Here is a 26,408-nt window from a genome sequence, read left to right on the forward strand (position 1 = left end):
GCGCAGTCACCGACAATAAACGATACACAGACATCACGAACTACATGACAAAAAATGCAACAGGAGTAAAATTCAGTAAAGAAAGCGGACATTTTTAGCTACTGAGGAAGGCATCGTGTAATTATTTTGCCGAAATTCTAACATAAGTTCGCCGAACTAAGGAATATGAAGAGGAGAAATGCCGAATGTGGTAAGCTAAGACGCCCTCTGAAACGAAACAAGATCGCAGAAGGCATCTACGGCAGGTGAGATTTTTGATTGAAAATAAGAGAGTGGTACAAAAAATCAAGGATGTCTGTGTGTGTACTGTAATGGGTTTGCATACTGCACATCATTAGTAAATGCACAGATTGGTCGCCATGTAAAAAATGTGACCACATTATTCGCCGAGTGATGTATCGCTTTTTGAACGTTACATATAAATTATGATGTAATAAATGTTTATTTGTGGATATTGGGTATCTATAACGTATAAATCAACTGTTAATTAATTGGATTTAAGTTTGAAAAGGCTGCATTTAGAAAGGTAGTTTTCAATGTTGACAAAACACTAAACAGCATGGCCATTTAGTGTGACAAGCCAGGCACATTACAGTGTGACCAATGGTGGTGGGTGGGGTGATATTGCTAGTAATACAAATATCAATTGATTGGTAGTCTCCGAGGCCAGTCATAATAACCAAAGTGTATAATTGATGTTTTGAGTGTACTCACACCTAAACTTAAGGTTCATCCATGTTGAAATATTATTTTATCAGTTCATTCAAGTTTTGTGATTTTTGTTGTTCATGCTCACTTACTTACTTTCACTTCCTGTTTGTAGAGTTGGAGTACTTTTGCATATATTATTATTAGAGAACATCTGCATATTTATTGGTGGATACTCGGTTACATAGCTTTCTGAAGAATGATTTCAAACATTGGGAAAAAAACCATGAATTATGGGTTGGGTTTATTGGGTTGTATTATAACAAGGTCACTCACCCATGTACATGGTCTGAGTCTGACTGAGTACACAGCATACTTGATACTTCATGGTAATTGCCTCCATGTCCCTGTGTTGCCCCTGAGTGTATCTGTATCTGTGTAGCTGTAACAGTTTATTTATAAAGGTGCCCATCAGGCTTAACAGGAAAAATGCCTTTCCCTGCATTTACGTATTTTCTATTTCAATTCTTATAATGTCAAATGTACTAGTGACTGGACATGGTTTTTTTCAACACTACATCATACTTGTACTGTACTGTAAACCACTGGCTGCTTTAAGAAATAAGACAATAGTGCCTAATAATTATCTGCTAGGCAAAACAAAGCAGGAAACTAGTTTTGTAGCTTGTAGTGTTTTTTGTTTTGTTTTTATATAATATTTTAAATAATCTTATGTAAATTTTGTAAAATTGTTGTTTAAAAGGTCGAAATGAATTTCCCATCGTGGATAATAAAGTGAATTGAATTGAATTGAATTGCAATATGTTCATATATGGAGTCTTTATGGACATTATATTTTTTGCTTGCAACTAAGCTTTCTGGTAACCCTTTTCTGGTAAGCATAGTTGTTTTGTGCTTAGCTAATTGTTGTTCATAAATTAGCACAGCCCCTCATAATTTTGAAAGGGAACATTTGCATATTGAGATTTGGCCTGTGACCATGGTGACTAATGAAATGTCAAATAGGCTGGAGCATAGAGCAAGGCTGGACCAAGTACTTGGGGGTGAAATTTGACTGGTAGTCCTCAGGTGTTATAATTAGCATTTGGCAAGCCGTTACTCAGTAGAAACTTTTACAGCACCGCTAAAAAAACATCAAATTCAATTCTCTTTATTATTGACGTCGCTTTAAAATGAAATGCAATCAACATCAGGACATATTGGTCAAGGTTGGATTGGATTTAAGAGGTGTTAAAAATAATTTCTGCTGGTAATAACTAATGAACTGTCATAATAATTGTGATTGGTTGACATACTTTGACTATTGATTATTGACTATTGAGTAAAAAGTATACATGTAGCAGGAAAAAAAATGAAAGCAAAACTACAACAATAATTTATACAAATTGATGAAACTGGAAAAGTAAACGAGCTGAGTATTAAATTTGAAAAGTCTGTTAAGATACATGTTACTTGTAGGATCAGATCAGGGTCAGGTGCTTTCTGGGGGTCTTTGTATCCTGTGTGCCTATTGGCAGATATGTAATATATGAATGATCTATGTAATAGCATCACAAAATACGATCAAAATGTAAAACTACTTAATAAACAAGATTTTTACTCAGTTGCATTCTTGCTTCAGATTCCACAGTGGGTACATACATGTAGTTTGAATGCAAAATTGAATGATTGAATCATTCCATGCATGTAATGTGCAACTTTGTCTTATGTTACCCACCACTAGCTCTCTACACTATGTAAGTTTGGAACGCACTTATGTAACCTTTGATTACCTTGACCTTTAATGACCCTCATGAAGGGTCACTTGGTTTGGTTAAGGGTCACTTTAGGTTAAGGGTCACTACATGTAGGTTAAGGGTCACTCGATTTTGAATAAGTTCCTACAGTACTGCAGGAAACAGATACAGTAGAACCATAACTAGGCCCTGCCAAGGATGTTTTTTTCTGACCAGCCCCCTTTGGCTCATCAGCTACCAGTATATTTGTTTAGTTTACATTTAGAGTACACGTTTGTTTTGTTTGTGATCTTTTATACACCATATAAAAACAAAGTCAGTTTGCAAATTGTGGTGGAGCCTGTTCTGCTACCAAATTTATAGTAAGCAAATTGTATGCATCACTTTTGACAAGTGTTGTGCATACATGGAGACATTTAATTTAATAGCAAGAATATAAAGGGCACACACACATCTACATACATACCTACATAAAGGCAATGTGCTTTGTGGCGCTACAAAAGAAACAAATTAACAAAAATCAGTATATGAATGTTAATTTGAGACTACACAAAATAAGTTTCCACAGTATTTGTTATAGGACCTATAGTGTCTGCACTAAAAACAGAGCATGAGGAAAGGCAATTGCGGCTTCTGGTTGGACCGTGTAGAGAAATCATTAGACAGACAATTATAAACAAACCATACCATTAAACCGAAAAAAGAAAAGACAATAAAAAACAGAAGCAGAAGTTGCTGATAAAATGGTATTGAATTTTTGAAATGTTTGTTCTGTTTTAAATTTAAGCTAAATTTCAAAACAAATACTTGTTTGAACTACTGTTTGATACTGGGTTTTTCATGTAAACTTGACAATAATTCTCTTGACTAGGATATGTGGAGAAATTGACTAGTTACATTGAGAACAATATGTGTATATATGCATTGTTTATTACAACAAGCATCTCAGATTTGCTTGTGTTGCCCTTTAATTTCAGTTGTCAGAAATTATCAGTACATTGTACAAGTACTGTTATGTTTGTATAGCTTGATAAATCTGTGGGCATGGTTAACTTGGACAGCCAAGATCATAATGTGAAGCAAATATACTTGCCTATTGTTGTCGACCTTTCCTGAACAATAATTTAAAAGCAGGAAGGTTCTATGCAAGGCAAATCAAACTGAGTTACATGAAAGGCTATAGAAATCAGGCAACACAATTAAAACTAGTGTGATATAAAGGTTTGCCTCTGGCCAGATAGTGTCGCCATCTACGCGGTGAATAAACAAGAGGAAGGCCATTGAGTGCTTTGAGCCAACTACGCGTCTGAATAGGTTTTGAGATTCAAAAGGATTTGATTTCATCAATTATAGAGTATGGAAAATAGGTTTTCAGGTTAGGCAATCTCTATTTGTTAGGAATATGATAATTTGTCTACTGTCCAAGCAGACACAAACTGTACAGGTACAAAACATCACAAATAAATAAACGTAGATTTCTGTTGGTGATATGCATTTAATGCACTCATTTAAAATAATTGAACCAAACTTTAATATAATTTAGCAATTTATATATTTTTTGTGTATGTTTGGTTTTTCTAAAATGCATCTTTGCATAAAAAGGAATTTTCATTATTCCTTGTTGTAACTTCAAATGTTTAAATCAAGTTATTTATTATAAGAACTAAAGGGTAGTGCAAAATCAAACGATATGGCCCATAAGAATCATTTGGACCATTTATACAATGTTGCTCATTGAGACGATGGTGCTGGACCATTGTATTACACTGGTCACTTGCAGCTTACACAGCAACCATTTGGACATTCATATATCCAATTGACCCTTGGGTATTTGTGTCTACTGGCGGGTTGGCTGCGTTACATAGGTGACATAACCAGTGCTCCCTTAAAGTTCTTATATTACTCCATAGTGAATTCCTACATTGTCAATCAGTCTTTGTAAAACAATAGGCCTAGTTAATGATATCGTTCAAAATAATGTATAAATTACATTGAATCTCCAAGAGTTAAAACTCATGTAATGTCAGCATACCTTGGCATTGAAGAGGCAGACTGCAGCTGCTTGTACACATTGGGTATTAAGTTTAACATGATGTTACCATCATCTCATGATGCACAGGTAAATAATAGACTATGTATCATTCTAAAATTCAGTGGACAATTACGTACATGTACCAGATTGGAACTGGGGTATGACTGTACAATACACATCAATGTGACCAATTAATTACATTTATTTTATTACTTTGTAAACTGTCATTGCAACTGACTCCTTGTGTTTTTCTGTTCTTAAAATGCAATGAGACTTATAGTTTAGATCCCTTTCAGTGAAACTGGCACTGGACACCTTTGGTAGTTGTCAAAGACCAGTCTCCGCACTTGGTGAATCTCAACATAATGCATAGAATAACAAGACTGCAAATTTTAGCTCAACTGGTCGTTGAAGTTGCGAGATAATAATGGAAGAAAAAACACCCTTGTCACACAAGTTGTGTGCTTTCAGATGCCTTGAATTCAAGACCTCAGCTAAGGTATCTTATTCAATTCAAACATTTTAGTGAGAAATTACTTCATTCTCAAAAACTAGGTTTTTTTCAGAAGGAGCCGTTTTTCACAATGTTTTATACTATCAACAGCTCTCCATTGCTTGTTATCAAGTACGTTTTTATGCTAACAATTATTTTGAGTAATTAGCAATAGTGTCCAATGCCTTTAAGTCACATGTAGCCTGTCTGGCCTTGTTAAGTCAAATTGCATCTTGCAAATCAATGGTTTGCTTCTTGGTTTCTTAACCTGATTGTTTTTAGTCGATTGTTTGAGTAGAACGGCCTCTCCACCTCCATGTACGTGTAGTAACAGGCCTGCAGTATTCAAACATCACATGTTACATTTAAGTGCTTGAACATTGTGTTTGAGTTGTACATTTTAAATTAAATAAAAAGTCAAACCTAGCCGCAATATTTTATTTCCCTGTAAAAAGATGTGTTGACTTTAATTAAGGGTATACTTTGTGGCAAAGCGTACCAGACAGGAAAAGATTGTAAAGATAACCAAACAAAAATGGTTCAACTACATACAATAAGCATAGTCGGTCTTTAGATTGATTCAATATTGTTTTAGACAACATGTCAATTCCATGCCAAGTTCATTCTGTTACTTCTCCATTATAACTTCCCCTGTCAGTAAAAGAAGAAAACCATACCACTTGACAACATTGAGCTTGTTTACTTTTGTGTCCTTGTAAAATCTTCCATTTCTCTAAATAAATAATTAATATATATTAAAAATATAATGTAATAAAGCACTGTCACAAAAATCTAGAGTTTGCAGGTTAAAATACCGCTCTACATCCAAATCTGTCACTCCAAATTTTGTAGCACCAGCAGCCTCAGAGCCGGTTTTCCTTGTGCTTATTACTTGAAAGATGTGTTTGCAGTTGACATTAATAGCTATTGTTTGTTATTGTTTCTTTATTTGCAGTACTTTCTTGTACCTGAAGTTCTTGGGAATATGGGCGTTTGTCCTTTTACTAGACTTCATTTTGGAGTTCCGCTTTGAGTATCTGTGGCCTTTGTGGCTGCTGTTACGGAGCATCTATAATTATTACAGGAACCAGGGACTGGTAAGTCATGTTTCAAATTGCTATTGTAAGTCAAGGTACCATTACCTATTGTTGAGTATTCACTTTAAAACATAAACAAAGGCTTGAAATAACACAAAGGGTATGACCTCTGTTGCCCTTGGCTTGATTTTACAAAACAGTAAGATTCATCTTAAGTTGAGTTTGTTGTGCGCCATGTATTCATCTTAGCATACCATCATTGTATGAGGAGAGCTCTAGGCACTCTTCATATAATGCCAATATTCCACCATCACCATCTTGATACCATTTGAGTTCTGTGCAAATCTGTGGACATTAATTTATTGATTTACAATCTAACCAATGTTGTGCACACCCTTTAAATAGTATTCCTCATAAATTTCCCCACAGTATTTGTTTGGCAAACATTTATTTGTGATGTTTGATTATTTTATTTTACAATTTATTTATAACCTTTTTAGATGTAATGTGTTTGATTATTACAAAAACAAATCAAAACTTTATGGGAGTGAGTCAATTGAAGGGAAGATATTTATCAGTTCTGAAAGCTTCAGATTGGTGTATCTTACTTAGTTAGCTGAGTAGGAAAACATAGAATGAATGTTAAAAGTTAATACAAGAAATGCACACAATTTTCATTATTTCATAATCCAGTTTCTATATGAGTCATGCATTGTATAACATCATCAATGGATAAAAACCTTGACAAAATGACAGTGAAAGTTGTGTTTTTATAAATTGCTGAAACAATGACTGAATGCATGTTATCTGTTTGATTGCAGGCGTTTTCTGTGGTCTTTATATTCATTGCCTTCACATCAGACATGATCTGTTTACTCTTCATACCAGTGCATTGGCTCTTCTTTGCTGCTAGTACATATGTATGGCAGCATTTTGTGGGACATACTGGTAAGTAATGACCAAGTCAACATATCATAAAGAATGCTACTTTACACTTTCTGCTAAGCAAAAATTAACTGGATACCATTTACAAATACTGCATGTTTTTCTTGCCGGTAATCTTATTCTGCTAGTAAGCATGATTTTGTTGTGCTTACTGTAGCAACGTTTCGTGCTCAACGAAATGGCTGTATTTCATCAAGAGATTGCTTAAAGCACAAAAAGCAGCTAAGCAGAGTAAAATTATGCTTACCAGAAGAAGAGTTCCTGCCGCAATTCATGACACTTGTATCATCTACATACATGTATGACCAAGTTTTTTCAGCGACTTACATGTATTTCAAATTAGCTACTACTTTCTGGAAATGTAAAAGAAATTGCAGTTAAATTTGTTCAATACAATTGAGTTTACTTTTAAAGGTAAAGTCAATCTCATCAAATATTTTATATGATTAGAACCAAGTTTTACCCTTTATAAAAGTAGTGAAGTTTGAGATTAAAGTGGAAAGTATTTTTAGCTGTTTAAAATTTGAACATTACTTGAGGCTATGTACAACGTACATGTACATGTACATGTAGCTAGCATACATTACATGTAGATCTCTCTATGATCATTGTTTGCTTTGTATAGTGAGTGTAAACTTGACATGTTTGTTTTAGGTGAGAGGCAAATTAGCAATGATTTTTTGTAGCTGTGTTTAAAGGAAGCCAGAGTCAACGTTAATTAGTTTATTAATGACCGATATGACCTGTGATCAGGTCAGCAAAGTATACAGAGGAAAGATTGAGATGTCATTTGTACATTTTGCACACCACACAACTAGAACTGTGAGTTGATGCAATAACGCAGAATACAGTCAAAAATGGTGTTCTTTGCTAAAGAGTCTACACCTAGACAGCATTAAGCATTAATTCCAAACCCAACCCTAATTCACACCCACTTATCCTTGCCTCATCAATTAACCTCGGTCCACTGTAATCCTCACCAAACCAAGCTTTATCCCTGGGCAACACAACTCTATCCCACCCTAACCCTTCACCTAATCTAATCCATACCCATTTAACACACCCACTCCACCCAATCCCCAATCCCATCCCACACCCACCCAACACCCATGTTCATTTTGTGCTTATTAAAGGTGGAGTCATAAATTGGTATCTGCTCCATAAAGTAATGGCCATAAAAACTGACTTAATTAGAAAGGATTCCTCTCAAAGTACATGTAATATGGTTTGGATAATTTTTCATTCCAAACGTTGAATCTGAGAATCGATTCATGCGTCGCTTCTCAGATTTCTGAGGGTTGGTGTCAGTTTGTGATTGCTGTGACCAGAGATGCAGTTGGTATATGATGTCACCTTGCTAAGCATGGATGAATTCACTGTTTTTTTTAAATATACTGTGACGCTTACATTGCTGTTTTCTTTTTAATATTGCAAATATGTATAAACTAGCATCACCGTGACACAAAAAAAATCTACTTTTTTCAATGATTTGGCGGCAGCTTGGCATTTCAGTAGTCCACCAGGTTGTTCCCTCTTCCAAAGTAAATAGAGATGCTTTTCAATTCTGAACTAACCAATCAAACATTTGGAGTGAATTTTGACTGGTCTTTAAGTGTTTTAAGTAGTACACACGTTGTATTTGACCTGTGGACAAACATTTTAAACATTTGTTTACATGAAAAGTTTTGTGTTGATGAACAGAGTCGGTAAATTTCTCCCCTCGTTCAATTCATTAAACAACTCAACCTTTAAACCCCTTGCTACCAGACAAGGAAATATTCCAAGATATTCAAAAACTGTCAAGACGTGGTAAAATGTCAAGTGATATGCATAGCCATGATCAAGTGCATTGCACTCTCTCTTAGACTATGTGAAGTTGAATCATACAAGGAACTAGAGTTACCTCTAATTTCATTTACTTTGGAACCAAATCTCTAGGCACACATTTTGTATGGGGCTTTCATTTATAGAGACCCCTTTGAGTGTTGACTGGGTCTTTAGTACTCCAGTAGAGTCAAATAAATTGCTGATAAATCACGTTTCTTGCTCTTTGAGTACATTTCTCTTGGGTTTCATTCTAGTTTCCTCTCATCATAGTCTTTACATTTTTTTATCTGACCCAAATACTTTTTATATATTTTAGTATTTTATTTTACATGTACATTGCATTTCTTTCCATAGTCTTACATCATAAAGAATGTCAGTTGGGTAGCATTGACTGACAATTAACAAGTAACCGACCGGAAACTGAGGTCAACTCTAATTCTAGGGTTTTCTAGTCATTCATTGAAATATTTTTACTTTCATATTGTTTCTATTTGACTTTCCCAAAAACTACATAAAACTTAAGCATTGTAAGAAAAGGATCAATGTTAATTGCACAATGGTTGGTTCTACAATATGCGTGAGACGTGCCAAAACTATTGTTAATAACATGTAAACCCAATCAAATATTAGCAGTGAAAATTCATGTATCTTCTTGGCCCTTCATTGTTTCTTAATCAAATGCAGTTGTTATCAAATAGGAAGTTATTATCCACATTGTTTGTTTTGTTTTAATATTTTGATATTAATCTTATAATCCATTGATTATGGATATAAGCTGTTAACATAGAGATTAATATAAATCCTCATCACACAATGGCATGAGTGAGATACTGTAAGGTGTATGGTGATTCACTATAGTGAAGTGACTTCCATGCTTACACAGTGCACTATGCACGTCTCTTCAATTTGTACATGATTATGAATCTAAGTGCATCATTTAACGTCATCTACGCCATGGCAGACCGTGGCACATCGTCCACTACTCACACATCACATTACGACCCTGTAATACTACCTCATCTCTTAACAATACCATCAATCCCACCGGGAGAGTAAAACATAGACCACCACTCCCTGCCCTATCACCATAAAATGTGTGGTTACCATGGTAACGGATCTTCCCCAGACCAAATGTCGTCTGACTAAGATGAATCAGAAGAGATTTGATCAAATTAAGAGCGTGATATTTGTGTTGGTTGGACATCAACAAGTGGACTGGTCATTGGGAATAATAATTGCATCCTGTCTAATGTTTGGATAATTCCCATCTCAGTAGATGGAATGATTTATTAACTTGTAGTTGATGTTATTACCAGCTTAATTTGCATTATGACAGTGTCCCTCTGTGAATATGATTTGTAGATTACATGTGTAAGGTAAATTACAACATGTACAAATGTCAAATTGGAGGGAGAATATTTTTAAATGGAGTGCTGCTTGATTTTTGCAGAGAAGTGTTTTTGTTTGCAGCTAATACAGAACCAAATAATGATGACTAAACAAATAGATAAGTAAATAGATAAATGGATACATAAATAAAATTAGTAAGTAAAAAAAATGGAAGTTGGGGGAAAGTGTTTCTTCAACCCTAACCCTGCCAAATGCAACAGAATTCACATAAGTTATGGTTATATTTAGTTGCGTTCAGCAGTCAACTCCAATCCCATACTCTAATTGTATTTAGTTTACATTTTGTTTGCATCAATGCAACAAACTTAATTATTTGGATGTCGGCGCCAGGAGTGTCATTTATGACAGACATGATGCACTATCATTTGGTCTTGTTTAACCAGAGTAGTCCCATCGTTTATCAAAGAACTGGGGCCCTAGGGTCACATGAACAAGTACTGTACATGTACACAACTACACAGTACAATATAAAACATGCACTATACACACAAAAAAACGCTAAGCATTCAAAAAATATCCAAATCCATGTACTGTGCATTAGTAATCATTCTCATTTACTGCTTGTAGACATGTACATGTAACCTTTCATCAATTATTAGGGTTTAACATTCATTTTACTCTTCCTAATATTACGCAGTCTGTTGCCTTCATCAGTAGCTAGAATTTAAATGAAAGCGCTACCTTGAAATATTAACATGGATATGATTGGAATTTTGTTGAGAGAGCTACGTACATTGTGTGTAATTGCATCTTTTATTGGTACGATATGAAGTCTCCGATATTGTCACATTGGTAAGTTACTAATGAACCATTGATGTATTCTTTGTCTACAGATCGAGGCATCTGTCTGCCCACAGTATCATTATGGCTGTTGTTTGTTTACATCGAGGCGTCGGTTCGATTGCGAGAATTCAGATCAGCCATACCTTTTCATTTGGATCTCTGTAGACCATTTGCAGCACATTGGTAAATAAAATACTTGATGATTTGTGCTATTACCTCAATGCCCCTTGTCATTGCCTTCATGTCCCTAGTCATTGCCTTCTTGCCCCTACTCATTGCCTTTATGCCCCTGCCCATTGCCTTTATGCCCCTGGTCTTTGCCTTCTTGCCCCTACACATTGCCTTCTAGCCCCTACTCATTGCCTTTATGCCCCTGCCCATTGCCTTTATGCCCCTGCTCTTTGCCTTTATGCCCCCGCTCTTTGCCTTCTTGCCCACTACTCATTGCCTTCTTGCTCTGGTCATTGTATTTATGCCCCTGGCCATTTCCTTAATGCCCCTGGACATTGCCTTCTTGCCCCTGGTCATTGCCGTGAGATCAGATTATGACTTGTCATTTTTGCTTGTAACCTTGGTCTGGTAAGCGCGATAGTTTTGTGCTTAGATACTCTCTGTACTTAAGCAGCTCTATGAAATTGGGCCCTGGTAATGAAAAACAAATATTTTGTTGTATATTTGGTCTGCAGTAACACCATGTGTGTATCTTCTTGCTAGGTAGAGTTTTTCTTGGAGAACTGTCTTGCTTTATTCTACTGCCGCTGAGTAGATAATCGGAGGTTCGGGAGACTTCTCAGTTCTGAAAAGAACTGTCCTGCTTTTTAACTAGTATCAGGGCTGATGGTATAGAAAATAGACTAGACTACTACTTGGCTTATAGGATCGTAATTAACTGTACTGCCGTGGAGTTCTGAATTGGTCTCAACGTTTCGACTAGCTTGCTCTAGTCATCGTCAGCAGAACAACTCTACCTGGCAAGTAGATACACACATGGTGTTACCGCAAACCAAATATACATTGATACCTCACCATGCAATGCCTCAAATCCTATATAAATATGTTGTTAGTTTGATAAGATGTGTGATGTTAAATGATGTTTTTTTCTTGTCCATTGTAGCATTGGTTATCCAGTAGTTACACTCGGTATTAGTTTTAAAAGTTACATCAGCGATCGTATGAGACTTCGGAAGCAGAAAGAGGTCCAGAAAGAAAACGATTTCTACATCCAGCTGTTACAACAAGCCTTGCCACCAGAACAACAACAGCACCATCAGCTTCAGAATGCTGTCTTAATAGCAGAGAAACAAAAAGGTGAGACTCAAGTTCTGATGGATGAATCATCCAAATGTGGGTTTGAATCCCAGTAAGGCACTTAACCATAACTGCTTCTCCAGGTGTGTAAGTGGGTACCTGAGAGGGGCTGAGATGTTACTATGTGGGATTAACCCCCTTGGTGCGCACTACCAGGGTGTGCTGCATCCCAGTAAGGCACTTAACCATAATTGCTTCTCCAGGTGTGTAAGTGGGTACCTGAGAGGGGCTGAGATGTTACTATGTGGGATTAACCCCCTTGGTGCCCACTACCAGGGTGTGCTGCATCCCAGCAAGGCACTTAACCATAATTGCTTCTCCAGGTGTGTAAGTGGGTACCTGAGAGGGGCTGAGATGTTACTATGTGGGATGTACCCCCTTGGTGCCCACTACCAGGGTGTGCTGCATCCCAGTAAGGCACTTGACCATAATTGCTTCTCCAGGTGTGTAAGTGGTTACCTGAGAGGGGCTGAGATGTTACTATGTGGGATGTACCCCCTTGGTGCCCACTACCAGGGTGTGCTGCATCCCAGTAAGGCACTTAACCATAGTTGCTTCTCCAGGTGTGTAAGTGGTTACCTGAGAGGGGCTGAGATGTTACTATGTGGGATTAACCCCTTGGTGCCCACTACCAGGGTGTGCTGCATCCCAGTAAGGCACTTAACCATAATTGCTTCTCCAGGTGTGTAAGTAGGTACCTGAGAGGGGCTGAGATGTTACTATGTGGGATTAACCCCTGGTGCCCACTACCAGGGTGTGCTGCATCCCAGTAAGGCACTTAACCATAATTGCTTCTCCAGGTGTGTAAGTGGTTACCTGAGAGGGGCTGAGATGTTACTATGTGTGATTAACCCCCTTGGTGCGCACTACCAGGGTGTGCTGCATCCCAGCAAGGCACTTAACCATAATTGCTTCTCCAGGTGTGTAAGTGGTTACCTGAGAGGGGCTGAGATGTTACTATGTGTGATTAACCCCCTTGGTGCGCACTACCAGGGTGTGCTGCATCCCAGCAAGGCACTTAACCATAATTGCTTCTCCAGGTGTGTAAGTGGGTACCTGAGAGGGGCTGAGATGTTACTATGTGGGATTAACCCCCTTGGTGCGCACTACCAGGGTGTGCTGCATCCCAGCAAGGCACTTAACCATAATTGCTTCTCCAGGTGTGTAAGTGGGTACCTGAGAGGGGCTGAGATGTTACTATGTGGGATGTACCCCCTTGGTGCCCACTACCAGGGTGTGCTGCATCCCAGTAAGGCACATAACCATAATTGCTTCTCCAGGTGTGTAAGTGGTTACCTGAGAGGGGCTGAGATGTTACTATGTGGGATTAACCCCCTTGGTGCCCACTACCAGGGTGTGCTGCATCCCAGTAAGGCACTTAACCATAATTGCTTCTCCAGGTGTGTAAGTGGTTACCTGAGAGGGGCTGAGATGTTACTATGTGGGATTAACCCCCTTGGTGCCCACTACCAGGGTGTGCTGCATCCCAGTAAGGCACTTAACCATAATTGCTTCTCCAGGTGTGTAAGTGGGTACCTGAGAGGGGCTGAGATGTTACTATGTGGGATTAACCCCCTTGGTGCCCACTACCAGGGTGTGCTGCATCCCAGCAAGGCACTTAACCATAATTGCTTCTCCAGGTGTGTAAGTGGGTACCTGAGAGGGGCTGAGATGTTACTATGTGGGATGTACCCCCTTGGTGCCCACTACCAGGGTGTGCTGCATCCCAGCAAGGCACTTAACCATAACTGCTTCTCCAGGTGTGTAAGTGGTTACCTGAGAGGGGCTGAGATGTTACTATGTGGGATTAACCCCCTTGGTGCCCACTACCAGGGTGTGCTGCATCCCAGTAAGGCACTTAACCATAATTGCTTCTCCAGGTGTGTAAGTGGGTACCTGAGAGGGGCTGAGATGTTACTATGTGGGATTAACCCCCTTGGTGCCCACTACCAGGGTGTGCTGCATCCCAGTAAGGCACTTAACCATAATTGCTTCTCCAGGTGTGTAAGTGGGTACCTGAGAGGGGCTGAGATGTTACTATGTGGGATTAACCCCCTTGGTGCCCACTACCAGGGTGTGCTGCATCCCAGTAAGGCACTTAACCATAATTGCTTCTCCAGGTGTGTAAGTGGGTACCTGAGAGGGGCTGAGATGTTACTATGTGGGATGTACCCCCTTGGTGCCCACTACCAGGGTGTGCTGCATCCCAGCAAGGCACTTAACCATAACTGCTTCTCCAGGTGTGTAAGTGGTTACCTGAGAGGGGCTGAGATGTTACTATGTGGGATTAACCCCCTTGGTGCCCACTACCAGGGTGTGCTGCATCCCAGTAAGGCACTTAACCATAATTGCTTCTCCAGGTGTGTAAGTGGGTACCTGAGAGGGGCTGAGATGTTACTATGTGGGATTAACCCCCTTGGTGCCCACTACCAGGGTGTGCTGCATCCCAGTAAGGCACTTAACCATAATTGCTTCTCCAGGTGTGTAAGTGGGTACCTGAGAGGGGCTGAGATGTTACTATGTGGGATTAACCCCCTTGGTGCCCACTACCAGGGTGTGCTGCATCCCAGTAAGGCACTTAACCATAACTGCTTCTCCAGGTGTGCAAGTGGGTACCTGAGAGGGGCTGAGATGTTACTATGTGTGATTAAGCCCCTTGGTATTTACTAAAGCAGTCCTCAGCCCAATACAAGACATGCAGTTGGATTGTGATGGGTGTAGGCTGGGCTAGGGTTAAAACTATGATTCAGTTGAATATTTCAATGTTGTGATCTAATTCTCGTACCTTGCTTTTCAAATTAGGAGCGATATCAAATAAACTAGAAGAGCCTACGTCCAACGGTGTTACCTCAAGAAAAGGGTCGCCAGTTATCCAAGGGACTAAGGGTTCTTCAGACAATGACAAAAGCAGCAAGGAGACGTCTCGTAAGCAAGCTTCTAGTAACAATGCCACTGTCACCTCTAAATCTGGAGACCCAGACTTGATTGAGACTAGACTGCCACAGCGCAGTGTGAACGATTACGACGGGTCAAAGGAAAACTTGGCAAATGAACAGATGCAGGCTAAAAACTTAAAACATAATACGGTTGGGTCAGGACAACGTCAGAAGAATCCACCAGGGAAGGATAATAGTGGATCATCTCTCTCTCATAGTGGAAGTAAGAAGCCAAAACCATTAGCCTCAAAGCTGGAAAACAAAGACAAGGAAAAAGATACTAATCTTAATGCTGATATAGCTAATGGTACGGTGCCTTCTGCTCCTGTCAAAGATGATAAGGTTTTGAGGTGAGTTATAGGATCCCAGACTTTGGGTTGCTTTTATTTATAGGGAAGGGAGTTGTTTTCCTAGGTAAGAAATGGCTCTAAGGAGTTGAGCTTCAGATGATGTACCCTCTGACGTCATAGCGAAACCATAACATTCAGTTTCTGCCCAGTGGTGAGTGCACACAACAAGTTTTGGGTAAATTTGGTTTAGGAATGACATTATGGGCTGGATTGTCTCAGAATTATGTAATCTTTACGCTCTTTGAATATTCATTTCCTTGTTCTGATCAGGATGCAGAAGATTCATGAATATTCATTTCCTTGTTCTGATGAGGATGAAGTACCCTTATGAATATTCATTGTCTTGTTCTGATTAGGATGAAATAGCTTCATGAATATTCAGTTCCTTGTTCTGTTTAAAATTGAGTAGCTTCATGGATATTCATTTCCTTGTTCTGTTTAAGATGAAGTAGCTTCATGGATATTATTCCTTGTTCTGATGAGGATAAAGTAGCTTCATGAATTCAGTTCCCTGTTCTGATTTATTTTTTATTTGATTCATTTCTTTTTAACCCTGGGAAAACCTCTCAGTGAAACACTGTTTCTCAGAAGTGCCCAGCGACTGCAAACACAATAAAATTTTGAAATTGTATTAATATAAAAATATAATTATAATATTATATTTATTAATATTAAAAATAGAAAAACAGCCAAATTTAAATATAAGACTTTGAATTAAGATGGAGTAGCTTCATGAATAGTTAATTTCTTGTTCTGATTAGGTTGGAGTCTGATATAAAGAGACTGAAAGCTGACCTACAAGCGAGTCGTCAGACACACGCTGATCTGAAGTCACAGGTCAACACTCTACTGTCTGATGAGCAACATAGTCAAGCTGAGTTAGATCAGATGAAAAGAGATTATGAGACTTTGCAGACAAAGTAAGTAGCTCACATAGGTTTCTAAAACACTCTACTAGTTAGGGACAATTGCAGAACTAAACAAGCGGTAATTAGATGTTGAACCCTGGATAACCCTGGAAAACCTTGAGGCTAACATGGAGTTATCACCTGTTTAACTTTGCATTCCTCCCTTACCATTATGGTCAAAAGGTTATAGACGTGTTTGACTGTGAAGTTGCCAACAAATACGATTTGCAAAACTAATTTTTAAGGTATTATATGGCGTCCAAGTAGAACCTTGTCATTTGATTGGAGGATTGTAGGTCATGTGACACTCCTTAACCCCCTACTCCATAGGTCAACTTGCCTACAGATGACCCAAGACTTGCGTAAGATTGGCATGCCTGACCATTGATCAGGAATTGGGTTTACAGGCCTCAGTCCACCTGAATCTTTGATTTCAGTGATTATAGAAGATGGGAGTTTTTTCCTTAGTCATCAACCATTTAAAGAATGCTAAATCTACATCAGGAATAGGAATGTTATTTGTTTCTACTCATACACCGATGTGTGTTAGGCACTGTATGCCTAATACTTTCCCAAGTTCTGTGAAAAGAAAGCTGAGTGGTTGAAGGATAAGACATGCTCTAGAATTGCAAAGGTCTTGGGTTTGAATCCCACCCAATGTATGTGTTCCTTCATCCATGCTCTTCAAACTTTGTGTGTGTTTTCTTTTAGGTTGCATAATCTTGTTACTCAGAAACAGCAAGATAAGCAGAATATCGCTCGTTTTGAACAGCAGCTGAAGACTGAGCGTGATTCTCGTACGTCTCTGGAAGGTCTGATGCGAGAGGAACGTAAAACCCGTAAATCTAAAGAGGCAGCAGCAGCGAGGGCAGCAGCAATGGTAACACCAGGAAGGTAAGTTGTCTTTACAACAAAGGATAACGATTGACCCCCTGGGGAATCATTTATAAGACGGCATTGTTTAACCACTTCATGCAGGGAGACAAGTTACCTTGCTAATTTGCTTTAAGGGAAGGTACACGTTTGGTAATTACTCAAAACAAATATTATCATAGAAACTGACTTGGTAACAAGTAAATGGTGGGCTATTGATAGTATAAAACAATGTGAGAAACAGCTCCCTCTGAAGTAGCAGAGATTTTGAGAAAGAAGTAATGTCTCACTCAAATAATAAAAGACTTCTAGCTAGAAGTGTTTTATTCCTATACTATCTGAAAGCACACAAATTCGTACAACAAGGGTGTTTTTTCTTTCATCATTTTCTCGCAACTTTGATGACCAATTGAGCCAAAATTTTCACAGGCTTATTATTTTTTGCTTATGTTGGGATACACCAAGTGGGAATACTGGTCTTTGACAATTACCAAATGTGTACCTTCCCTTTGAGGATGTTAGGCAACGTAAAGGAAGTTGAATGTGTGGCAATTGACATAAACAAGGGTTTCATTTTAACAACAATATTCCCCCCTGAATTTGTCAGGTTTGTGGTAAATGGCAAGTACAGACTATTATGTTGAAAAGACAGACTGTATAAAACATGTGATAACTAGAGTACTGAGGCTGTTTTCACTAAATAGTTCCCATAAAGTCAGTCATATTTACGGCAATAATAGTCATTTTGTTAACTAAATGCATGTGACAAGCAGGAGTTTGATGACATTCCTTGGCGCAGCCTAAAGCAAAAACCCAAGTGCCATCTATCGGACACTATCTTTATCTTGCATGAATGAGCATAAAAAGAAGATGAAATACCTTGCATGATTGGTCGGTCAACTACTTGGCTGCATTGAAAAGTTCCTCCACTTGACACAATCCAAAGAGAAAACCCAAGTGCCATACATTGGAAACTATCTATGCGTGACAAGCTCCTAAGCCATGTAATGATTTATACTCTATGATTTGATTTGATTTGATTTGATTTGATTTGATTTGATTGATAGATATGGAGAATGTGGTGAGACTTGTAGGATGAGGATGTTAGATCAAGAATCTGAGATCCAACGTCTACGACAAGAATCTAGAGATAAAGATGATCACCTCAGAGAATTGGAGAAAAAAACAGAGGTATGGATGTTAACATTGTTTCTTGACACACATCTGTTGTTATTTTGGCAACCTTAACCAAAAGGTCTCAGAGAACGAGTATGCTGTTGGATTCAGGATAGTCCAACAGATTATGCTTTTGGAGTTTGAAAGGGTTATCCAATGGAACATGTTTTAGATTTGTGAGGATTGGGAAGAATCCAACAAAATCCAACATACTATGAACATTTTATGTTAACAAATATATTTATTTGCCACCGATTGTAAAACTTTCCTTTGTGTTATTTCTCTTAGTTAATGCATGAGCGTCAAGACACGCAGAATAAAACGGATATCTTAATGTCTGCGCTGATGGCAATGCAAGATAGAACAGCTAAGCTAGAGACTAGCCTGAGTGCTGAGACTCGTTTGAAGCTAGACCTCTTCTCTGCTTTGGGTGATGCTCGTAGACAGATGGAGATCATGCAGAGTAAGATTTATCTCTCTCTCATTCTAAATCAAATAATGGCCCGTATACTTCAGTCAAGGCAGGTTTTTTCCTTAGCCTTGTTCCAGGTGACTTAACGGACTCCAATGGGTAGTTTAACCGGCCACCTTCTGTCTCTCATCCTGGTTAAACCAGCCAGTAAAATACCATGTCTAGTTTTCTGCACAGCCATGATCACATGACAAACTGACCTAAACTACAACATGCCTGTACTGGTGATGTTCACACTCGTGTGATTGTCGTAGCAGTATACAGAACTCAGTAGGTTGTCTTACTTATTTGCTGTGCTTCTCTTCAACAATTGTTAACAAGCAAGGTTAGTTTTTTGTCACATCAAGTGAGAGGTAACTGGCATTGTGCTCTTTATATTAAGTCAGTCAATTTGTTTTACCATCGTTTAGTTTACCTACGTCAAATAGTCCAAGTAAGGACATTGATAAGATTTACCCATTGGAATGTTACCCATGGTCTGGGTGAATGTTAATCCAATGTGAATGCGATTAAGTAAAGGGTGTTTTTATTTATAAATGTTTAACTGGAATCATTAAAGGGGCTCCAAGGCAAGGAGGAAGTACGGGGCAATTCACAATAGAGTGCGTCTCTATAGTTCCCTAGAAGAGACCATTTTCACAATGTATCATGGGACAATGGTTGACAAGGTTTAGGTTGTCATGTAGCGTCCGCAGCAGGACCCTGGTTTTTTAAGTCCATTCATTGTGAAGCAGCAAGGTGGATGTTGGCACTGTTTTAACTGAAAGGGTAGAAGTGAATGGTTTTTTAATGACATATTTCACAAATCATCTTGGTGAGAATGTACTCTGTAACTTCACTTCCAAGCAAACTTATTACCTAGTAATTTCTAGTTTTGATATTTCTTTGTTTACAGCTGCACTGATGAAGAAAGAGCGTGAGATTCATGACCTGAAGACTAAAATAGCTGAAGTGATGGCTGTAATGCCTCATAGTAACTACTCAGGCTCCACGTCTCCAATCTCTGGTACTCCACGCTATTCAGGTAACTTTGTTAGCTCTGAAGAGCCTCCAGTCATTCTGCCAGTAAGTCCTCATGCCCAGGGTGGTGGTGGTGGTGGTGGTGATGCTTCTAGAGGGGTTCAGGTCACACAGTCAGTGACTACAGGAGCGTCGGCTTCATCTACCCCAGTCTCCATTCCACAGGGTTCTTCATCTTCACAGTCACCGTCTCCTTCAGTTAGTCCGGTGCCAAGTATTGGTAATGGCAAGTCAGTGTTGGATCCCAACGCGGCTGTATACAGACCAAAAAGTAACTAGACAGGGTAGAAAAACACACAGAGAGTACCTTACGCAGACCTGGGCCTATATTTATAGAACTGCTAAAGCAAATAGACTTTTGCTTACTGGAAAACGGTTGCCAACCAAAACACCATGTCACATTAACATTTTGTGACTTTTGTTCTCCTGAGCAGAAAGGCTTTCTTCTTGAGCAGTCCTGTAAACTTGGTTACCTGACCATTTTCAGAATTACATAACATTGTCCAGTAAGTTGACCAACCATTTGAAACCATTCAACTGTAGGGATTGTGTTTGGTAGATGCATTTACTACATGATAGCATATTACAGTCTAACGTAGTGCATCTTTCATTCAAACCCTCAATGAATGGTATTGAATGGTCAGACAGTAGGAGGGTTGAATCTCAATTTCCACATCACGGTTAATTTCCTAAAGGAAATCATCTCAACTTTATTCATCATGCAAACCTTTCGTATCAACAACATCTTCAAGGCAAAAGTTCATCAGAATGTGATTCCAAATGAGATTACTTATCCATTTGAACGAAAAAAAAATGTCTGATCTTATGTGAGGTTGAAATTATGGACAATTTAATTTAGATTCATTTAAGAACAGCATGAAATATGTTTCTTGAGGAACCCAATCAAAGGAAGGGAATTAAAAAGGACATAGATTGACGTCATTCAAACTAAATAATAATAATCAATGGGATAACATAAACCTTGTGTAACTGAAAGTCATATTCTCATAGGAAGAAACTCAACCAACTTCATCAAGATTGTTCTGTAATGGTCTAGACCGCATTGGTGTTTTGCTTTAACACTAATTATTTCACAAAGCTCACGCCCATCTTGAGTCTTTTTCTGTTTGATTGTAACAGCTAACACACAACTTGTTTACTCAGTGGCAGTGTTGTGGCAAAGCGGTCTGGTGTACTGGACTCAAGGTTGTCAGAGCTTGGGTATTGGTCTTGTGTGTCTTTGAGTATAAAGACACTTTACCATAATGGCATCATCCCTCTGATTGGACGTAAAGCCCTAGGTCACAAGTTTTGTGTAGCGCATACAAAAGAACTCAATACGCTTATTGTTAAGAGAAGGTGTTTTCTGGTTGAAAACGTGGCGCTATATACATGTATGTGGGTCTCATAACTCAAACAGCTCTCCATACTCGCCATCAAATCAATAAGTAGTTTGAAACGCCCTTCAGTTGTGATCAAGCACCTGATATAAACAACATCAAGTCATCACAAATAGGTTGATGACATCAATTGCACAAGGTTAATTCAAGTTAGCCACTGTAACGCTCCATTCAAAACCATTTGGAGATATTTAGGGTCAAAACCATTCTGAGATATTTAAGGTCAGAGATCAAATGTCATAGGTCGTAACCTCTCTGTGTATACATACCAGTCTAGTGATGTAGTACTGTATTAGAGTAAGCCGTATGACTACTGTACAACCATGTGTTATGGTTGTCTAATTTTACCATATGCTTTGTTTGTATTGCAAAGAGAAGCATGCAAGTATTGCGTGCAGTTATTGCTATTTTTTGCCATTACATTGCTTGTTTTCAGAAACTTTGTCGTCTTACATGTGCTTTGTAGAAGTGGAGTAGCAAGGTTTACAAATGGAAAAAAGTGCATCTTGGGACGCTTGAAAAAATACTTTCTCTCAACTTTTCTTAAGAACTGCAAAACTTATCAGGAATGTACTGTGGGTGGTTGCGGAATCTCTTGAATGTGTCTTTTGTGTTGTGTTTAAACAAGGTTTCTTACTCCATTCATATGTGTCTTATGGTTTCTTGGGAAACACGTTGAATCAGTCGATGAACAAAGCTGGTTTACAAATTATCTGACATGGTTTTAAAATCTTCTATTTTTAATGTAATCCGAGTTTTGATTTTTTTTCTTTTTCTGGACATGGTTTGACAATGGGAACCTGATGAAAACAAAAAGGTGATGTTGGTTTGACCAGTTCCACATAACTAAGTGAAAGATGTTGCACTAAAGGCATTTTCTGTCACTATTACTTAATTAATAAAGCAATTTGTTTATTAAGTTCCAACCTGATGGTCATTGGTCTTATTAAACCCTGGTTTATACTTGACAAATGTAAAATGCCATGATTGATTCCTCAAAAGTTCACAATGTAAGTCTTATACTTGTTCAATTGTTTGAATTATTTTAGCAAATGTGAACATGAAACCATTTTATTTAAGGACTGGGTGCTGTAATAACTTCTATTTCTATTGAGTGTATTTTATTCTGTGTGTCATTGAGTCATGTCTCAAATAAATATGATACAGAAGCTCATGACAGGTCTTCCGATAAAGATGTCCAAATAATGGCCATGTACAAATAATCTCTTGTTTCTCATGCTTAGTTTTGTCAGCAAAGATGATTCAAAGATGAATAATTTTTCTCAGGTGTAGAGAGGTTTCTTGAATCTTTGAATAGCTGTCAATACTTGACTTTATCAAAGTCTCAAACTTTCCTTTAAAAGGTAGATATTTTATGATTGGTCGGCATCTGATCTTGTACCCAGGCTGCTGTGGTGGTTATGATTCTTGGTATACAAGAATTGTTTTTCCTTTGCCAGCCTGGGGCTTTCTCTAAACCCCGGCTAAAGCTCCTTAGTTCATTTACAACAGGAAAGCTATAAGCCAAGCACTTGAGTGCATTATGTCACAAAGTTTGCAAATTGTAGTACAAGAATTTGAGAGAGATGAACTCACCTTTGCACTTGCAAGAACACCTTGCTTTTTTGCGTGAAACTACCATCTCCCACAGCACCACACAATAGTCAACACTGCACCATGATTTAAATTAGTCACCAGAAACAAGAGATTTATTTATCGGCCAAAATATGAAACTGTCAGCCGGGTTATGGTTTCCACTTTTCTAAACCCCAACACTTAATACCCATGCACATCCTAGGATCTCATTTTGGTCCTGTATTTTGATTTGTTTTGATTTATAATAACGCCTCTAATTTTAATTTGGTAAATTTGTTAACCCTGCAAGATTGTTGATAGATAGACCAGTTTTGTTTTCCCCTTTTCAGAAACCCAAATACACAATGTTTTTGTGACAAAAAGAGTAACGTTGGGCATAAACATATCCTTTAGAATTATCAAGTGCTTAAAGGTCCTGGAGCCTTCCAATTTTCTTTGAAAAAAATTGAAGCAGTCACTGAAGGGTAAAAAGTTTTGTGTTTCTGGTTAACCTCTTGAGTTGTATCATCGTTTAGGTTTGGGGTCTATAATAAGACCTTGGTCAAGACCTGCAAGCTATACTTATTGAATCTTCACATTTCATTGTTGGTGATTTCATCAACACAAAGAAAGAAAGTTTTGGACTTGGCTGATAAGGTTTGTAGTCAATACATCATAAATGAAAGTGTTGACCATAAGATAATATATCATTTTTTTATCTCTGAATTCCCTTCATTGGGTCAAATGAAGTAGAAGCAATAAACTTTGGAACGTCTTTATGTTGTGGAATAATCCCAAGCAAAGCTTGGTTTTGGAGGAGTTTCTGTTTTAAATCAGTATTAAAAAAAAGTTCATTTTTATTCAATAATCTCTTCCAATATGACAGATGTTATTTCAAGAGATAAACAAAATTGTAGTCTGAGTAACTCAACCAAAGCAGAGAAAATTATTAATATTGATGATTTAATTTGTATTTTTTTAACAAGGTACGAATGGTTAACCCCGAGTATATATGTCATAACAAACACTTTTGTTTCTGAAAATTTAGTTCTTTAATTATATTTAATTTATCTTGTTTGTTCATTTTAAAAACCCTTACAACGACTGTAATAATAAATGATAAATAAGGACAGGGCTCCATTTTCTTAAGCATTAAGAATTTGCTGAGCACAAATAAATCAAGCTTAGCCGAAGCAGGGTACCAGTCAAAATGCTGTGTCCTTCACATGATTGCTACTGATACCACGCTATTATTTGGCTTAGCAATTATTTCTGCTTAGCGGCTTTGAGGAGAAGGGCCCAGGTGTAACTGAAGATCACTGGTCGGTTCCTGCTGCAAATTTATTTCATTTACTGAACATTTTTGGCTGCTTTCAATAATTGTTGCCACTGTGGCATACCAACTAAGCAATTTGTGAGTTTGATTTTGAATGTCTGATACAATGACTTGACTGGTCAAAAGTGAATAATCAAATTGAATTCTGAAGACTAAAGATAGAATCGCTTTGTCATAGGGTTCAGGCAAGCTTTTACCAAGCTTGGTACCTTCAGAATTGTGTATGAGTGTTTGCAAAAGCTTGCCTGATACCATCTGTAGTCCATTGAATTTAAATGTAAGCAGTCACTTGTGTGACAATAAGCAAGTCATTGCAACAAACTGTATTCAAATCAAATTCACAACTGGATAAATGAAAACTCGGTATTTGTGGCCACTTAACAAATGTGGTCACATATAGATTTAGGACAAAACAGCAGAGACCACATTATATTGGAGTTACAGTACAATGGTAGTGTGGTTGCTCTTTGTTAGGAACTTGTCATCAGACTTACATTTTTATTTGGGAAAAAAACCCAGATTCCTATTGGTTTGAGAGTGAGTAGAGAAACCTTGATTAGTTTCCCTTCATTTGTCGAAACATCTGAAGATGAGAACTTGTCAGCAATCCTGTTGATTTTATTGACAAAAGTTAATTTCTAACCTTGAAGGTGATGATTGAAAAGAGATTGTTTGTTAACTGTTGACTATCCTTGAAACCTTGTTTATCTTCCTAAAGTGGTGCAGTCAGTTAAACATGTTGGTAATTTGCATAAAATATCTGAAAGTATTTCTACAGCAAAGCCAAGAAAGACTTGATTTATTTCACTCTGTATTTGGTTTTCCATACAGTATGATTCCATTTATGCTTTCTTGAAATGGTCAAACTGCTTGGATTGCAATGCCGTATATGGCTTAGGTTCTGTCATTAAGTTTTGGTTCGGGATTCAAATGAGGAAAACCAGAGCTGCAACCTAAGCTGTTCTTTTATATATGGCCTTTGACATTGGTTTGTGAAAAACCATACACCTTTTTTTCTGAAAAATAGGTCACTTGGTTTACCCTAAAGTTCTTATGCAAATTATCTAGAAATTTTTAACTTGGCTGTGTTTTGATTGGACAAGATATGTGTTTTCTTTCTGTGAGTGCAGTCCATTCCTAGTTTTGCCTTTTTGGAGTCTTTGTATGTCGCTAATTGATGCACATTTTGCGCTGGGCTATGTCAGCTTAATCTCTATCCTTATGCTTTATAAGCTACAGATTGTACATGGAGTATGTATGGATAGTAGGGCTGTATTGCCAATGGGTGGCAAAAACATTAAAAACTGTGTGTTGCAAAAAATTAATCATTTTGAGTCTCTCCATTTTGTTTCATTGTTGGTGTGATAAGTAAAACCCAGATAATTGTCTACCCTCAGTGGAAACAAACAACAATAACAAGTTGTTTCCTTTTGACTAAGTAGAAATAACATAGCGACCATTTTGTACCAAACTGCCCTTTGTAGCAGCCTCAAAAGAGGTTATTGTCAGGAAGGGATATGACAGGGTTAGGCTAGGAACAAAAGGATTAGGGTTGGGAAGGGGTTAGGGTTAGGAAAGGGTTGGGGTATTTAAAGGAACACGTTGCCTTGGATCGGACGAGTTGGTCTATAAAAAGCACTTGTAACCGTTTGATATAAATTGTATAAGGTAAGAAAGATGTTGTAAAAGTAGAATACAATGATCTACACAAACATGCCTCAAAATTGGGTGGTTTTCCTTTTACCTGGTCGACTAACACGGTCGGCTATTTATGGGAGTCATATTTTTGACTCGCATAAATGGCCGACCGTGTTATTTCGCAAAGTAAAAGGAAAACCATGCAATTTCGAGGCAAATTTGTGTGGATCATTATATTCTACTTTTGAATTATCTATCTAACTATATGCATTTCATAACAAACGGTTTCAAATGTTTTTCAACGACCAACTCGTCCAATCCAAGGCAACGTGTTCCTTTAATGGTTAGGGTCATGAAAGACGGGGTTTGGCTAGGAACGAAAGGGGTAGGGTTAGGGTGTGGTAATGGTTAGGGTTTTGGTTCATAAGAGTTAGGATCATGAAAGGGTTGGGTGCCTTGGGGAGACACTGACACATTCCTTCAT

The 26,408-nt window shown here is 38.0% G+C and overlaps 1 protein-coding gene across 1 annotated transcript; it reads left to right on the forward strand.

Moving 5' to 3' along the window:
• Nucleotides 1-81: 81 nt before the first annotated feature.
• On the forward strand, nt 82-25,605 carry LOC139946945 (macoilin-like). Its single transcript, XM_071944733.1, has 11 exons — nt 82-245; nt 5,886-6,027; nt 6,789-6,915; nt 10,983-11,115; nt 12,047-12,240; nt 15,043-15,526; nt 16,288-16,446; nt 17,146-17,328; nt 18,375-18,498; nt 18,772-18,946; nt 19,851-25,605. Exons 1-11 carry the CDS (start codon nt 166-168, stop codon nt 20,252-20,254), a joined length of 2,205 nt encoding a protein of 734 aa, XP_071800834.1. The 5' UTR covers nt 82-165; the 3' UTR covers nt 20,255-25,605.
• Nucleotides 25,606-26,408: the final 803 nt, after the last annotated feature.

The sequence above is a fragment of the Asterias amurensis genome, chromosome 14 (assembly GCF_032118995.1).
Source record: "Asterias amurensis chromosome 14, ASM3211899v1".
NCBI classification, from domain to species: Eukaryota; Metazoa; Echinodermata; class Asteroidea; order Forcipulatida; family Asteriidae; genus Asterias; species Asterias amurensis.